The 16,417-nt window shown below is 48.0% G+C and overlaps 2 protein-coding genes across 4 annotated transcripts in view; one reads left to right on the top strand and one right to left on the bottom strand.

The window, feature by feature from the left end:
- Positions 1-16,417, bottom strand: part of atp5mf (ATP synthase membrane subunit f) — a 78,780-nt gene that overhangs the window by 32,045 nt on the left and 30,318 nt on the right. The gene's annotated exons all lie outside the window — the stretch shown is intronic.
- On the top strand, positions 1,494-15,860 carry LOC125718002 (uncharacterized). 3 transcript variants are annotated; one of them, XM_048991463.1, is made up of 22 exons: positions 1,494-1,784; positions 5,105-5,152; positions 5,333-5,380; positions 5,521-5,601; positions 5,917-5,946; positions 6,235-6,291; positions 6,545-6,601; positions 7,143-7,184; positions 7,460-7,513; positions 9,726-9,773; positions 10,237-10,296; positions 10,524-10,571; positions 10,716-10,775; positions 11,942-12,004; positions 12,453-12,638; positions 12,770-12,826; positions 12,957-13,010; positions 13,119-13,184; positions 13,390-13,428; positions 13,751-13,786; positions 14,149-14,202; positions 14,625-15,860. In XM_048991463.1, exons 1-22 carry the CDS (start codon positions 1,739-1,741, stop codon positions 14,627-14,629), a joined length of 1,239 nt encoding a protein of 412 aa, XP_048847420.1. In that variant the 5' UTR covers positions 1,494-1,738; the 3' UTR covers positions 14,630-15,860. The 3 variants fall into 3 exon arrangements, with proteins under 3 accessions (XP_048847420.1, XP_048847419.1, XP_048847421.1); XM_048991462.1 differs by lacking the exon at positions 1,494-1,784 and adding an exon at positions 3,148-3,686; XM_048991464.1 differs by lacking the exons at positions 1,494-1,784; positions 9,726-9,773 and adding an exon at positions 3,148-3,686.

The raw sequence follows: 16,417 nt of genomic DNA, 5'->3' as shown, positions 1-16,417 counted from the left end.
GGCTTGTGAAACTGCGGGATGCTTCTGGTCCATTGCAGAAGACCTGTGGTCAGAAATGTACACATTTAGAAGAGTCTTACTTCATCTCCCTTATTTGTCATGCGCTGAATTTGACTTTAATCTGCAAATGCTCTTTCGTTTTACTTCAGATGAGTGTTTGACTGGATATGTTGGTCTGAATGACCTGATTCCCTGGAAACTTTAAAACCAAGTGCAATAAAAGACTGACATCCCCAGTTTGTTAGCTGCCCATGTCAGTATCTTGGGGGGGCCTGAGGACATGGAGATGTAGCAGATGTAGATCAATGAGGTGGAGTTCAGAGTGTATTCATGCCTTCATACCTGCGAATCCCTCACTGTAACCCCACCCCCCCAGGCACAGGGTTTTTTGTTTTTAGGGCCCCATCCAAAAAGTGATCTCGCCCCCCCAGATGTTTCCAAAACAAAATAAAAGGTTAGCTGGTAGAGTCAGAAGGTCGTACCTATGGGGTCACCGGCTCTCACTCCTCTGGTGTGACACTCGCGCTTTCAGACTCTTGTGCAAGAAATCTTACGACAAATCTGCATTATTCCATTATAAACCTACATTTTTTTTATTTAAATAGTTTGCAAACCCCACATACTATTTTACGAGGTAAGAAAACCGTTGCATATATGTTAAATGAGTATACAGACTTGTCTCGAATTGAAATTCTCACATCGGCCAACTGACCAAAGTTGACAACCCCGTACCTAGCTGGCTGGTTAACATGTTAATTTATCTTCCTCTAAATAATGAATGCTTGCCAAGAGGGGGCTCCACAAAAATGTCCAGCTTGAGTGGTGGAAAACACCTCCACTGCCTCCACGGAGGCCTCAGCCACGACGGGCGCATGCCGCTCGACCTCCATCTGCCTTTCCTGCTCCGCATGGCTTATGGGCCGCCAGACCTGGGCAGACAGGCGGAGCCCAGACTCAGGAAGCAGTCAGAGAGAAGGAATGCAAACGCGCTTGTTTGCCTTTGGCTGAGCTCCTGCTGTCCTGTACCACTTGTGCCGCTTGTGAGTGCACATGGATGTCTGCTGGTCAGAGGTGGGCTGTAGTGGCGAGGTCACCAAATCCTGACCCTAAAGAGAAGAATAAGAAGATTGCAGAACAGTTTGGCCAAAGTACCAAATAACCATGTTGTACTTTTAATTGGACATCTTTAGTGAATACATCCAGCCATACAGATTCACTCATGGGTAGGTAGCTTTTCATCTGCGTTTGTGCCAGAAATTTATGTGGCTCTTCCAACATCAACGTCATCATTGTAAACATCTTAATTGTCCTTCTTAACATTTTACACAGTCCTTCATACAATAAACTCCTATTTTATTATGAAAAGTGATGCAAACAGTCTGTGTACCCACAATGCACCTCTGTGGAGTGTTGCTCAAGGCAGTTTAGAAGGCGGGATCTCGTCCGGACAAGCAGTGGACCTTGACTGCAGTCTTTAGCGCTGTTTGTTTTGTAGATAGCTCCTTATCTCTAGTCAATCATAGGGATGATTAGCCTATGGAACTGACAAGCACGCGCTGCATGGACACAGCAGGTGACAAACGCTTCCCAGCGGGCATATTTAGCGGTGGCATTTGGGGCCGGCGTGCCGTCACAATGAAAACACGGAGCACAAACCCGCTGGTGAAGGCCCGTTTTGTGCGTGCTAAATGGGCATAACGTCAAGAGAGCCCTCCGCCCAGACATAAGGAGGGGGAAAATGACAGATGTGAAAAACGATCGCCGATATTTTGGGGAGTGGGCAAGTAAGTTAGTTTCCTGAGTAAATATTTTGCGGGTTAGTGACGTGCGTAGTTGCACGCTGTCTCTCCGAAGCCTTGTTGGAGACGCGCGTCGTCTTGTGCTATGAAGGGTCCCACTTGTCTGCTTGTGTGTGTCTGTTTAAGGTAGTCAGGCCTTACGTATCTAAAGTGTTACTGTTTGCGTCACACGACATGTCATTCACTTCATCTTTCAGTCCAGCAGGTCCAGCGTAGTCCTCAGAGGGTCTCATCCTCAGGTTATCGCTTGCTGGATGGGTTCTAAGCACAGCCATCCTTGGACTCGCGCGATTGGCTCGGCACATGTGCCGGGAATGTGGGACGCAGCGCTCTCCAAGAAACACTCTGATATAAGTCAAGGCTCGATCTCTGTCCAAAACCAAGAGTTTACTTAGATTACAGGCCATTGACAACACAGGCCAGAGCCTATGGGTATGAGGCAGGGAACAACCCAGGAAGGGGCACCAACCCATCGCCAGGCACAGTGCATACCTGTGGGTAACTACAATTAGCCTCTACATGTTTTTTGGTGGAACCCCACAATGACTTAAGAAGAACATGCAAACTCCACACACGGAACCCTGGCGGGAACTCAAACCCGCATCCCATAGGTGTGAGGTGACAGTGCTAACCACCGTGCCACCCCCAGCTCTGACCAGTTCCTTAATTTTGATTTCTCTATTTTTTTTCCCCGAAATGCAGCCATGATTCAGGTGCCCCGTTTGTGTGTTTAAGTCGCCAGGGGAAAGAATCACGTAACCCTGCAAATTTCTTGGGATGTCAACACTCTCAGCCAAAGCGTGATTCATTTCAGGGTCTCTATTTTAGTAACATAAATCCTCTAGTTTAAGCTCAGTTTAAGCTGCCGTCTGCAAATGGTACCTTACAGGCCTGGGGCTTCATCTCTGCAGGTATGAAATATGTAGGAATTTTTTAAAGCTTTTTTATGTTTTATTTTTAATTTAGATTTTATTGAATGTAGTCGAAGCACAGAACTTTCAGCATTTACGTCTTTGTGTTGCTGGCTGTTTTTCAGATGAGATGCGTCCCACGGTCGAGCAGGATGTCTGTGGGTCAGGTCATCTGCATCTAAGGCTGACCGGGATGCTGGGAGACGTTCCTCGCCCGTGTGGAGAATGCGTGTGGACTCCCCTGTATCCCATCTGTCAGAATCAATCTTATTCTGGTCTCGTTCTTAGTGTTAACTTTCCCGGTGAATACTGAGTGTCAGTCACCTGGGAGGAAGTGGATGCTGCCCTGCCTGGCTGTCCAGGCTTGATTTCGTGGCCAGTCCCCACACTGCTGAAAAAGGTGTTTTTCTTTCATAGTCAGCGGTAACTGTGCTCATTATAGGCTGGGCGTGTGGAATACTGGAGCCAGTTATAAATCAGAAAGTACAGGCCTTTAAAGTGCGGTCCGGTGTCCCCTTTTCCCGTAACTCTGCATGCTCGTCATCAGCTTGACAGCTGTCGTTCATCGTTTTTCCTCTGCATGGACACACCCGGGCACCTAACTGGCAACCCAGAGCCAGACCCATCCGCATGTTAGGATGCTCCATTTGCAGCACGGGGAGGCGGGACTAATGAAAGGAGGCGGAGTTGTCAGATTGCTCGCCCAGTTGTGATACGGGTAGGCGGGGCTGGTGAAAAAAGGAGCAGGGCGGAGTCAATGGAATGTCAGGATGCTCCAATCAGAATGCAAGAGGGTGGGTCTAGGGGATAGGAGGCAGGGTGGCAAAATTGGTACATAAGACGTGGGCTAGTGGGAGAAATGTCTAGTGGCGCTTCCATCTGTCCGTCTGTCTCCCTCTCAAGTCTGTCATGCTGGGCTACAGCTTCCTGCTGGCGGCGCTGTTGCTCTGCCTGCCTGGGCAGTCTCTACAAGGAGGTAAGAGGGGAGTATGGGACCAGAGAAAAAAGGGCGGGAAAGCCATTGGCTCATTGCTGCATGGTGGAAATTTACATAGGGGAATTTTTTGTGGTGGTAAATATTCGACGTGTCTTCTACTTACGTGCTAAGCACTCACAGAAGGACATTTAAAGGGCCCCTTAATACATTATCGGACACTGTTATTCAGTATTTAATTTGTAAATGAGAAGGATCCAGGATGCGCTGGGTGTATGAGAGTGGAGGTGTTATAACAGTATTAACACTGTGTGTTTTTAAGAATAAATTCAAACTAATAAAGGACAGGAACTTGCGTGAACATTGGTCTGTAAAATAAAATACATACTTGTTTTATCTCCCTGTTGTTCATTTTGTATTTTTTTTTAGGTGCCAGAACGCAGACAGTCAAAACCAGAGGGGGCCCTTAAAGTGCTTCAGCGCATATTAAGCAGTACAGGGGTTGGGGATACGATTTTTGTGCGTTGCTTGGGTCTCGAACTTGTAAGTCAGCAGCTGACTCTGAAGCACTGGAGACAGCAGTCTGCACTTCTATCCCCAGTCTGAAGGGGGCGCTAGTAGTGTGTCGGTCTGTGACAGTGTGACTGTGATGCAGTTATGCACCTGAAATCTGTGCAGAACAGCAGGGTTGTTTCTTACCTCACTGCCTCTCTGGTAAATTAGTCATTTCTTTGTCTCTGGTGGCTGGACGCTGCTGCTAACGGCTACATCCGTCTTTCTAAAAAGATTAGCAGGACGATATTTGACTGCTGCTCTAATACCTTAAAATAACCTAACTGTGTACAGGTTCCGCAGTATTACAGGTCATTGTATCCAGTGTGAGCTGATGATATAATGGCGTGAAGTTATGTTGATGGACTGATACACCGGCAGAGTGGCTCTGATGCTCGTGGCGTGATGCTAGATGAGATTAATTGTTGGGATTAGAGTTTTGGCATAGGGATGAATGGACGGTCCCTACAAAGATAAGTACAGGAGTGTTTGTGTATGTGTGTGTGTATGTATGCATGCGTGTGAATGTGAATGTGTGTGACAGTATTTCATTATCAGTGAGTCTCTCTCTGCCCTGTTAATTGACCAGGCAGTAGGAGAGTAACAGGACTGACAGCATCACACTTCTCCCCCAAGTACCGGCCGGACCCCCTAAGTTCAGGGAATTTGCCATTTTCTCATGGACAAAACATTTCTTTCTTTCTTTCTTTTTTTGATTGCATGCGAGCATTTACACCACAAACCCCCATCTCTGCAGCTACAGGTTTTTCCGGTCACACAGGCTTTCGCTGTGGTGCGTTGGCAGCCTGGCGCGGCGCTGATTCTGCAGTATTTGGAAAGTGCGTAACAGGGCTGCCTGTGTGCCTGTTAAATCCATTGTCGTAATTCTCATGTGTCATGTTTTGCAGGAGTTCGGCCACCAGGGGGCCCTCTAGGAAGAGCCTTGCCTAGCAGAGGTGACCAGTGTTCTTTTTTGTCACTGTCCAAGCTGCGTGTCTCAGCTACTCTGTGCAGTGCCACCTGCTTGAATGTCATTTGATATTTGCATGCCATCTGCCTGCCGTGCCGTAGTAGCGGCATGCGAGCGCAGGGCTGGTTGCTGGTGGTGATGTTGAGTGTGACCTCCTCTCTCCCAGGGCTCGGTATTGGTGCAGGACCCAGCGGGGGTGGAGTTAAAGCTGGAGGTGAGCTGCCATTCGCTGACACCTTTACCTCAGAATAATAATATTCCCTGAACTACACACACACACACACACACACACACACACACACAAGAATACACGTGTGCTAGAAGTCTTACTTTGGGTTTTTTGTGTGTTTCCAGGGGCCAGGCTTCCGTTTCCACAGCAGGGGGGGCTGGGTTTTGGGGGCGGCCCTTTTGGAGGGAGGTCTGTTAAAGCAGGTGGTGAGTTCAGACCTGGTTCGGCACAATGACAGCCTCGTCCCCGTCGACCCTTACGAACAGGAGAGCAGAACCTTTTATCTCTAAATTAAGTAAGCTGAAGTGAAGATGCCTTCTTAAAAGATGAGTAACACTTCCCTAAGTAAAGTATCTCATCAGATTCTGGAATCAGGAAATAAGAATCGCATAATTCAGTTAATGCAGTTTATATATTGGCCAAGAAACAACAGGAAATGACTTTTAAAAAACCTTCAGTTTGCCATAAACCCAAAAACGTTTTATGTTATCTCTCGCTCATTTCTCTGTATACGCACACAGGTCCCTACCCTGGAGCCCAGCTCGGGAGAGGTGAGCAATATTTACTGCTGTAAAAATCGAACGCGGTCCTGTAGTCAAACTCAGCGCGGAGCGGGCAGCCGGTGAGGGTTAACCTTCTTGGCCTCGTTACAGCTCCCGATGTCGGTCCTCTCCTTTCATCTCCCATGTGAGAGTCTGTTGTTCCACTGTAGGTCTGAGCGGCCCTTTTCCTCTGCAGTCAGAGACGCGTTTACTGCACGTTCACTTGTCGTGGTGGCCAGACATCGGCTGGAATTCGGCAAGTGAACCCGGTTGGTCTGAGTGAATCTGTTTCCACAGGTGGAACAGGAGCAGGGCCCTGGCAACCATTCGGCCCCCAGGGAGGCTTTGGTGCTGGTAAGGCCCTCCCCAACCTCCTTATCAGCCTCCTACTGAGTGTGTGGCATCACTGAGCCGCTTAGATATAGCTTTCGTTTTGTCTCTTGCAATTTCTTTGAACTTTATCTCATATTTGGCTGAGTTTTGAGCCAAAACTGTTCTAGTCCAAGTCCTTTGTAGCATAGCCCTTAACAGGTGCCCCCCATGTGGCTCATGCAGCTCCCCTCATCACCGCTTCCCAGTAAAAATTCCCTGGCTACTCTGGTTTCAGGACCCAGCCTGGGGAACGGACTGGGCGTGGGGCAGCAACTGGGAAAGCCACGCAAAGGTCAGCTGGTGCAAGTCATCTTGGCAAGGGCATAACTTTGGGTTGAGCATTCGGGGGGTTGAGGTCTCTACCAATTTACGGGGGTCCAGGGGGTTGTATTGGTTGTTTTTGAGTAACCCCCCCCCCCTTCCCTCCATAATTTACCCCCATTCATCTCGGGGCCTTTCCTTGCTAGGCAGAGAAACTTCCTATCATACGGTCTATGTTACACCTCAGTCCACCATCTGTTTGCATCTGTGCTCTGTCTCGGTCTATCCTGTCGTTGTCTGTGCCCCGGTCCACGCTCTCTGTGTGAACATGCTCTCTGTGCTCATTGCTCTGGCCGTGTCATGTCTGCGTTTTGTGCAGGTTCCGTCTGGGTGACTGTGCCCTCTGCCCTCCAGTCTGTGTGGGGTGATGTTCTGTTGTTGTCTGTTTTCTCTTCTGTTCCCTATGTGTCCTGTCCATGAATCTCTCTGTGTCTGTACTCTATCTCTGTTTCCATGTGCCCACTTTGCCTGTCTGTGCCCTGTACCTGTTCACACTCCGTCTATATCCGCAGGGTACGCAGCTAACGGCTTCGGCTATGGTGGAACTTTGGGAGGTTAGTGCTAGGCCATTCTCCTGGTCAGTTAATGATCGTCTAGCTCTCATCACACCCGAACACACAGCTTCATTAATAAGCAAGCCTCTGATACAATCAGATTTCTTTTGTTGTGTTTTGTTTACACATCTGGAGGGCAGGGTGAGTGGGAGGGGCTGCACTTTGTTTTTGATTCATGTTGAAGCCGGAGGAATCTCTGATCTTCCAAATGCCCCCCCCCTCGCTGTTGGTGTTCACCTGGTAGCTTTGATATTCTCTTCCCACCCTGTTGCCAGGTTACGGTCCCGCAGCCGGTATCTTTCCCAGACCAGGACTGGCTCCGGGGGCAGGTAAGCTACCCAACTGGAATTCACAGGAGCCCCGACTCTGAACACCCCCCCCCCTTCCACGCACACTGGGGGTGACCGCGTGGCGAGTTGAATTTCCACATCAGACGGGATGCTGTTTGATGAGTCATCAGACGTCCTCCCGGAACTCGGGAGCAGGCCTGTCAGTCTGGCCGTTTTTACAGGCCCCACTGTTTGTTTTTCTGTCTGCCTTCGAATGTTCTGGTTCCTGTTCTCTGTTCTCCTGCCAAACTGTATCGCGGTTTAAATCTGTATGTATACGCGCCCCCCCCCCCCCACTAAAGGGCCCGTGTGGCGCTGTGAAAGGCAGACTCTGTTAGCTCCTTCTCCCAGCATCTTTAATGTCTGCCCACCCCACCCCGACTTCCCAGATGATGTCATTTTCGCCAGTCTCGACAGAGCTCGTTTGTTTAATGGCGTATCGCTGATTTGCTAAACAAAACGAAGGACAAACCAGTACCAGCTCTTGCAAAAACGCAGGGCTGGACCTGTCCGGGGGTGGAGGGAGCCGTGCGACGCTTTTGTGACGGTGCCTTTGCCTATCGCCTGTAGGTGCAGGAGTCCGATGTGCTGAAGGGCTGTCGGCTAAAGCAGCTAAAGCGGGTAATCAATCTCAGCCCTGAGTCTCAGCACAGAGTCTCTGCTCTGAGCCTTAGCCTCGAACCTGGGCGCTGACTCTAGTGATGCTCCCTCCGTCGCGCCCTGCTGATGGAGGTGCATAGACCTGCTTCCTGTCTGAGAGCTGCCTCAGTGTCCAACAGTGGCTCCTCTTTGGACGCCTATGAATTCATCCACCTGTTACTTGACATGTCTGTCTGTCTGTCATTCTGTCTGTGTTCTCTCTCTCATTTAATTATAATAATAATAATGTATGTGTACATAAATCAGGCTGTGAATTTCAAATCACGTTTCTAATTCCAGTTGTTTTTCAGTCAAATGAGTACCTTTGCTTAAGTTGGACATATCCTAGTTAAAAAAAAAGCTGTTAAGGACCTGTACAGTGTCTTTCATTCAGGATCATCCTGTGAGTGTTTCTAGATGTTTCTGCCCTGGTTCCCCTTGAGATGGCCCTGAACTCAAGGAATATGTCTGGTTTCTAGTTTGATATCCAGAAGCTGGTGTGGCTAGTGGGAAGTGAAACATTTGGGTAAACCTCACATCCCTGGTGGTTTGCTGGTGCGTCACTGGCACAAGTCTTTGGTTTAACCCATTCGGATATGGTCTGTCGATGGCATTCAGCTCTGCCTGTCCATCCTGAGTGATACTGACCAACACGGATATCTAGTGTTCACCACAGAGACTGCAGACATTAGGTGAATTTTTTTATGCTTAATATTGCCATCACTTTGTGTCATCTGCAGTGTGTCTGCTGCAGTGTGTCATCTGCAGTGTGTCTGCTGCAGTGTGTCATCTGCAGTGTGTCTGCTGCAGTGTGTCATCTGCAGTGTGTCTGCTGCAGTGTCACTCGCTTGAGCGTTGCTGTTACTGCTGGTTTGCAGTTTTCTGAGGAGCATCTGCCAGTGGTTCCTGTGTAGTCAAATTCCTCTTTCCTGTGATTTGAATGGCCTTATACGCTCAAAGGTCAAGTTATCGTTTCGTTCCTTTCTTTGGCTTAGCCACATTCACTACCCATGACCAACTATAATTTGCTGCTGTGACTAATATTTTCAAAGCCTGCCGTGTTTTATTTACACAGTACCATTGTCAAGCTGGTCTAAGGTCTCTTAAAATATAAGTCTGATTTTTTTTTGTTGAAAGCTGTTCATTTTAGTGTCTGGTGACTTGACTGTTTTTCGGTGGTCCAGCTAGAGGAAGATTTGATCACGATTGACCTCCGTGCCACTAGGTGGAGCAATATCCTTTGACCATCATAAGGCACAGAACTTGCTCCCTGTCACAGAGTATGCTGGTACTGTGCTGTCCCACGTCTAGCGTTCCTGGCTTTAAATCACCTTATGGCTGAATTCTGATTTATTCTGTGTCTCTGAAGCTCATCCACATTTTAATGGCCTTGGGATCTTGGGTCAAGGTTGCCAGGTGGTTAGAGGATTTTAAATAAAATTCCCCCGCCCCCTGGAATTATTCTGCGACATAGCTAAACTTCCTGATGTGAACCGGTCTCATCTTGTCCGGACATGTTTGTGTGTGTCACCTGCGGTTAAGTAACATGTGGTGATGATTCTGTGGTCCCCAGGACGTGCTGTGGTGCAAAACGGACAGGGGGCAAATGCAGCTAAAGCAGGTGAACACCGGCATGCATCCGGTGTCCGTGGCGACGCTGTCGGCTCCTGCCAGTCGTACCTGCAATTTCCCGGTTCTGCATGTACTGTCCGCAGCTGTCTGCTACGTTCACCCTGATTCAGCAGCTCAGTTCATGTTATGCTGCATGTACTAACCCTTGGATGCCTTTGGAGCGCGATGACGTCTGTGTGCTGATCTCATTGAATGTGTGCAGCTACAAGTCATGATTTTATGCATTATTTGTTACTGTAAGTGCAATTATCCCATGACCCTGACTAGGATAAGCAGTGGGTGTAAGGTGGGTGTAGGTGGGTGTAGAAGGTGGGTGTAATTACATTTAACTATAATTGTAATTGTAATTGAGGGCTTTGATTACCCCACTGAATGCATGTGAGTGTGACCCCTCGCGTAGTCACTGAAAATCGTGAGGCCGCATCCTGTTGTGACATCACCATGTCTCCTAGGTTACGGTCCCCAGCCTGGAGGTTATACAGGAGTGACACTTGGAAACGGCTTTGGCCCAGGTGATGGATCTTTTTTTTTGCCTGTTCTCCGATTTGGCTTCATAACTTAGAGCATCTTGTAGTACTTCATACATGAGTCACATGTGTGGTGGAATGTTATGTCAATAACCTTTGACCTTCTGCCTGAAAGAATAAGGTCAATGGATCGACCAATCGGGGAGGAATGTGGGAGGGGCATTGCTTGATTGACACCGTCTTTCTTCTGTCTTATTGGTCACCCGGCTCAGGTGAGGGGGCTGCTGGATATCCTCAGGTTGGGAAAGCTAGACCAGCAGGTAAAATTCCTATGACTGCTTGAATTAGGGAAAGCATTCATTGTCAGTAAACATTATTTTATTGTTAATATACTTTAGTACAAATTATACTCGCATGAAATGCAAATGCTAGTTAAAATACAGTTTTTTTTCGTATGACTGCAGATTTTGGTGCTGGCCAGGGCGTTTTTCCCGGGGCAGCGCTGGCCAATGGCTTTGCACCAGGTAAGCTGACACGGCACTGTGAGAAAATGCTCTTAAAGTGACTAGGTTTGTCCAAATGCAGGGCGCAGTTTGCCAGGGCGTCAACACAGTAGTCGAACATGACCACAGAGCGTATGGCATGTGTTTGCAGACCCGTGGGAACCTATGAAATGTTCATCCTGTTGATTAACTGAGCTGAGGTTTGAGATAAGGGCAGATGAAGTTATCAAAAATCTACGTTCAAAGTGGACCTGGGGGCCATTTTCAGTGGTATGATTAAGTTACCACCATTATCGTGATCTAGAGCAACATTTGGACGGTATTCTGCACACTGACTGCCGAGTCACTGATAGCCAGAAAAAAACTCAGAAGGAATGATCCATCTGGTTCCTTTGCCCCCCCCCCCGGTGCCAGCTGGAGTTGGAGATGCAGGGAAAGCCCAACCTGCAAGTATCACTCTCTCTCTCTCTCTTTGTCCATCTGTCTGCCTGTCTGTTCGTCTGTTTCCTTCCTCTAACAGTGACTCTCTCTTCATCTGTTCATCCATCTGTCGGTGTGTCCATGTCTGTCCCTCTGTCCTTCCTCACTCCCTTTGACGGGCTGAGAACACCGGCGCCTCTCCCTAAGCTACGCTAACGGCTGTGGAGCTACTGGAAACGGCTACTGCAAGGGTGTGGCGCCTTAACACTGACGGAACCTCGATTTATTATTAAATATCCTTAAATGGGGCTTTAGCTCCTTCAGGGTTAGGATACCCCAGTGTTCCGCTGACGGTGCTGGACTGGGAGCCAAAGCTGCGAGGGCAGCAGGTAACCAGCCTAACCAAGGCTAACTTAGGCTAACCCAGGCTAACCCAGGCTACCCTAGGCTAACCCAGGCTAACCCAGACTAATCCAGGCTAACCTAGACTAACCCAGCCTAACCCAGGCTAACCTAGGCTAACACCACCTATAGTCAATAATGTAATGACCCTTCTCCTCTTGCTCTGATTGTCGAGATTTAACTTAATGAGATAATCATTAAGATGTCGTCTAGTTTTTGCATCATATTTTGTTTTGCCTTCACTCTCTTTGTACCCGAAGGAGGCTGACCAACTGAGTGTTCTAATGCGTCTGTCGCACACGACCAATAGAGATTTGAATCTTGCATCTCAAGTGCTCAGACCGTCACTGCTCTGTCTCACCCAGGGCTCGCCACCGGCCCCTACGGAGGACAGGGCCTGGGACTGGGGGTCCAGCCTGGAAAATATGGTGGGTGTAGGAGACATATGGGTAATTAAGGGTTGGGTATCCAGACTTCCTTCTGAAACTAAAGTTACAGAAAAAGGATTAGATTCTAACACATAGGCGACACATACAAACACGGTCATTTGTAGATAACAGTGAGGTTTTCTAGTTCATGCGTGTTAAACCAGCAGCTCTGTGGCCGGCCAGATTTTGGCAGCATTAGACCCCTCCCACTTTGTGCTTTGACTAGAATGATTCTATGAGCATTGTGATGAAGATATTGATCTAAATATCATTTAAGGTGATAAAGAAAAGGTCTTATGGGAAACAGAACAATGAATACAGATTGGTGATTCCGTGTTGTCACAGCTCGTTGCTGAGCTTCTGATCCGTGTTTGTCACGTGTGACACACTATCATGCACCGTGCATAGAATTCCGCTTTTGAATGCGGTACCTTTTCTGTGTCAATAGGGGGTGCCGGAGGTGGACCAGGTGTTGGAGTTGGTGGTCCCCAGGCTCACCTGCCTTACGGGGGCCAGCCACTGGTGCCTGCTAGGCTGGGAGGCAATGGCAAGGCGGTCGGCTACAGTCAGGGACAGTCACCGTATGGAGCTCATCCCGTCCAATCGGTGGGGCTGGCTGATGACCGGGACCTAGGTACACATATCTGCACTTTGGGGTAGTACCAAGGGATTGGCTAGTTAAAGGGAGCCTGGGTGAGTACAACTGCAAACTAGGACCATTGTTTCTGTTGGAGTGGATGGACTATCCTGGCTTATATTTTGCAGGTGGATTGGGCAGCGAGCTTGGCGGCGGACTGTTCGAGTCCAGAGCAGGGAAACGCGGTAAGCTGCGATGACATCACGGGATGCGTCAGGACAGATTCTACAGGATTTGGGTTTTTTTGGGACGCTTGTGAGGTATTTCGGGGGGAGGCTCAGAGGCACATGTGAACTGTGATCCCATTTGCTGCAGGTGGCGTGGGGCAGCTTTACAACGGTGCCCCAGTTGTTCCTGTGGCACAGAACGGTAAGGACAGCGAGCAGTGGGGGGGGGAGGGGGGGGGGGGGCTCCACCCTTGTGGGGCAGAGGTTTAGCAGCAGTCCACGATATAAGGGACTTCCGCCCCTCCCACAGGAAATGGGGGCTATCCATATGGTCCCCAAGCCTTGGCAGCCAATGGGAAACCAACAAGCAAACATGGTACGTTTTTCATAATGTGCATTTCCGCCAGGCACTTATTTTGCTATGGAACTTAGTTAAGTGTGAAAACAGCCAGACAGACGCACGTTGACTCCTACTGTCAACATAGCTGTTAAAACTTGTAAAAATGTGGTGGTTTCTCACCTTGTTTAAACCACAGTACCTCCCTCTGCATCTGTTGTGCCTTTTTGTCTATTTCCTTTAGGAGATGGAGGGTACCAGAATGGCCCCGTGCAACCTGCAGGTAACCTAAATAATACAAATTAGCATTTAGCCTATTGCTAAGAAATTCTTTACTCATAACTACAAATGAGTCACATGCTGCGATTAGTCAGAAGCACGGTGGACAGCATTTCCAGCTACCATTAGCCATGCACTTTCAGATCGACTTGAGTGGAGTGAGTCAGGCAGATATATACTAATGTTCATGCTCAGAATCAATCGCCGTCATCCTCATAAGGAGCTATCGTGCGATGCACGATCCCACGAAACCAGGAGAAAATAAAGCTGACCTCAGTCAAGCTCATTTTACAAATGAAAGTCGTGTCTCCTTCGACCCGTGACAGGATACGTCGGACTCGGTGATGGCGCAGGCCCGTATGGTGAGAGGCTTCCAGCCGGTCCTGTCGTCTTGTACAACGCTCAGTGAACTAGGCCGGGCTCCCTTCCCATCTTAGATGACCAACATCAAAGACCACGCGCCTGTTTTCCTTTCAATAATTCAGCTGGCGTTTTTGGTAGGCGTGAGTTTCCTATCCTTGATCCAGACGTCCTGAGTGGAGGGTGATTAGTCTTCCAGCTCCTAATTAATTGGCCCTTACTGAGGTGTTCATTTCAAACAGAAATGATCAGGTTTGAGTTTGGAATAACCAGCCAATCAGTCTGTACTGTATTAAAAGGCGTACGGCTGTCTCTACCACTTAAATATCATGTATGTGGTTTTATCCTGTATTTCTGTCGATAGGTGGCAAGGAGAGCAAGTATGGACTGAACGGATTCTTTGGAAATGGATATCGAGGTAAGAAACGAGCAGTTAAAGCCAGATCATCTAGCCATTGTTGTTTCCTTGTAACAACGTGTTATGTAATAATGCCACATTATGTAATAACTTGACAGAATGTAACAAATTGAATGAGGATAATAATGATAATGACGATGATGATAATAATAAGATAATGTTGCAATATAATATTATAATGTCTATAAATTTGTAACATTTTGTCAAGTTATTACATCACGTGCTGTAATAATCTGTGACACTATGTAATAACATCACATTATGTCATGGAAATTTGTTACATTTTGTCAAGTTAATACACAGTTCAGCATTAATACATTATGTGTTATAACATCCCAGCATCCTGTGCATGCTGTTGTTTTTAAGGGATAAGTCCTCTTAACTCGAAATTATATCTCTGAATAATATCTCTGTCCCTACAGGCTAATATCAGCGTTCTGCCCGAATCATGTTTTTTCTGTTATTTGTCTGTTTTGTTTTTTTGTATATTTTTGTATTCTTTTCTACCTTTAACAACCATTGATATTTTTGTACGTTTTTTTGCGAACCCCTGTACCAATTCACTTATTGTCAAGTTTTTTGGCTCTTACTAAAGTTCAGACAGCAACCGCATCCAGTATCTGACTCCTGGTGTTTGTTCGTGCGGCATCTGAAATTAATACAAAGTTGATTTGTCTAGACAGTCACAGACACACAGACACAGGTTTGTAATCATGTCTTTGTGGGGACTTTCCATTCATTTCTATGGGGGAAACTCTAATCGCAACATGACAAACTTAACCCCTACGCAGCCCTAACCTTAACCATAAGTAACCAAACAAAGTATGAGACTATTGCCATTTTTTTGTTTTTTTGATTGCATTCACAGATCTTTGTGGGGACCTGAAAAGTGGTCCCCACAAAGTAATATAAACCAAATCCACACTGGAGCAGCATGTGGTTCAGTAGGCCAAGCCTGTGTGCCTATAATCAGATGGTTGCCGGTTCACACCCAGCCTCAGCACGTCTGCAGGTCCTTGAGCAAGGCCCTTAACCCCCAGCTCCGTGGGCACCGCTACAGGTGGTAGCCCTTCGCAGACAGCTTACTCACAAAGAGCAAGTTGAGGGAGGCGTAAAGACAATTTCCCCACCGGGATCAATTAAGTATCAGTTATTACACACACTCACAGACCTTTAGTATTGTGCTTTTCTGATTGGTCAGCCTTGCCATTCATTATGAACCCTTAGCCAATTCAATTCCAGTTCATTTAATTTTTATATAGCGCACTCCCCTACCTAACGTCCCCTACATGCTTGACAGGGATTTAACAAGGACGACACAATCGATGTATGTAAGACCTCATCTTATACAATGATAAGACGTTGAGTGGAAAGTAAGAGAGAAGACAAGAGAGGACAGATCAAAATGTTCTTGGGGGTGAAGGGCCGTCTGGTTCGCCGACGCTTGCAGGGCGTCAGAAATCTGAAGGTCGGTGGCATGAATATCACGCCCACAATCTACATGTTAGCACATGAATAAAAGAGTTAGATACCTGCGCGGAACGTATCTGAGCTCGCCGGAGAGAGAGTGAAACTGAAACTGTACTCTGAGCCTGGTAATGCTAGAGTCCTTGACATAACATGAGCTTTTTATGGTCATCAGTGATTATCTTGCTGTGTGTCATGCCCTGCTCGTCGGCTCCTCATGTGTGCCACGCCCCCCTGCTTGCCAACGTGTGTTTCCCTGATTGTTTCCACCTATGTCCGATTACTGTGATCAGTCCTGTGTATTTAAGTCTGAGTCTTGCCTGTGATCGTTGTCCGTCATTACGTGATCTGTGCACATGGTGTTGGTGGTCCCTCGCCTCCCGTGTCTCCTTGTCCCGAATAAACCCCGATTACCCCGATCCTGCTCGTCTGCCTGGTTTTCTGAACCACCGCCCGCACGATCGCCTGTCCACCCGAGCCTTCCCGTGACAGAATGACGGACCCACAAAAGACGAAGCGGAGGCAGAGGAGAGTCCCGCAGGAGACTATCCGACTCGGAGCCTGCTCGCTCTCCCGGATGTGGCCGTCTCCGGACGCGGAGAAGCCCATCCGGACTCCAGCCCGAGGACCGACCCCACGGGACCCGTACTCCGTGTGGAGGTACTGGCCCTCGAGTACGGACGAGGAAGAAGAGTCTTTCTATCCTTACCCGGAGCCGGAGTTCGTTTTCCCGCCGTCCGTTTTTACG

This window comes from Brienomyrus brachyistius, chromosome 22 (genome assembly GCF_023856365.1).
Source record: "Brienomyrus brachyistius isolate T26 chromosome 22, BBRACH_0.4, whole genome shotgun sequence".
Taxonomy (NCBI): domain Eukaryota; kingdom Metazoa; phylum Chordata; class Actinopteri; order Osteoglossiformes; family Mormyridae; genus Brienomyrus; species Brienomyrus brachyistius.
This window is presented reverse-complemented; position numbering and strand designations above follow the sequence as displayed.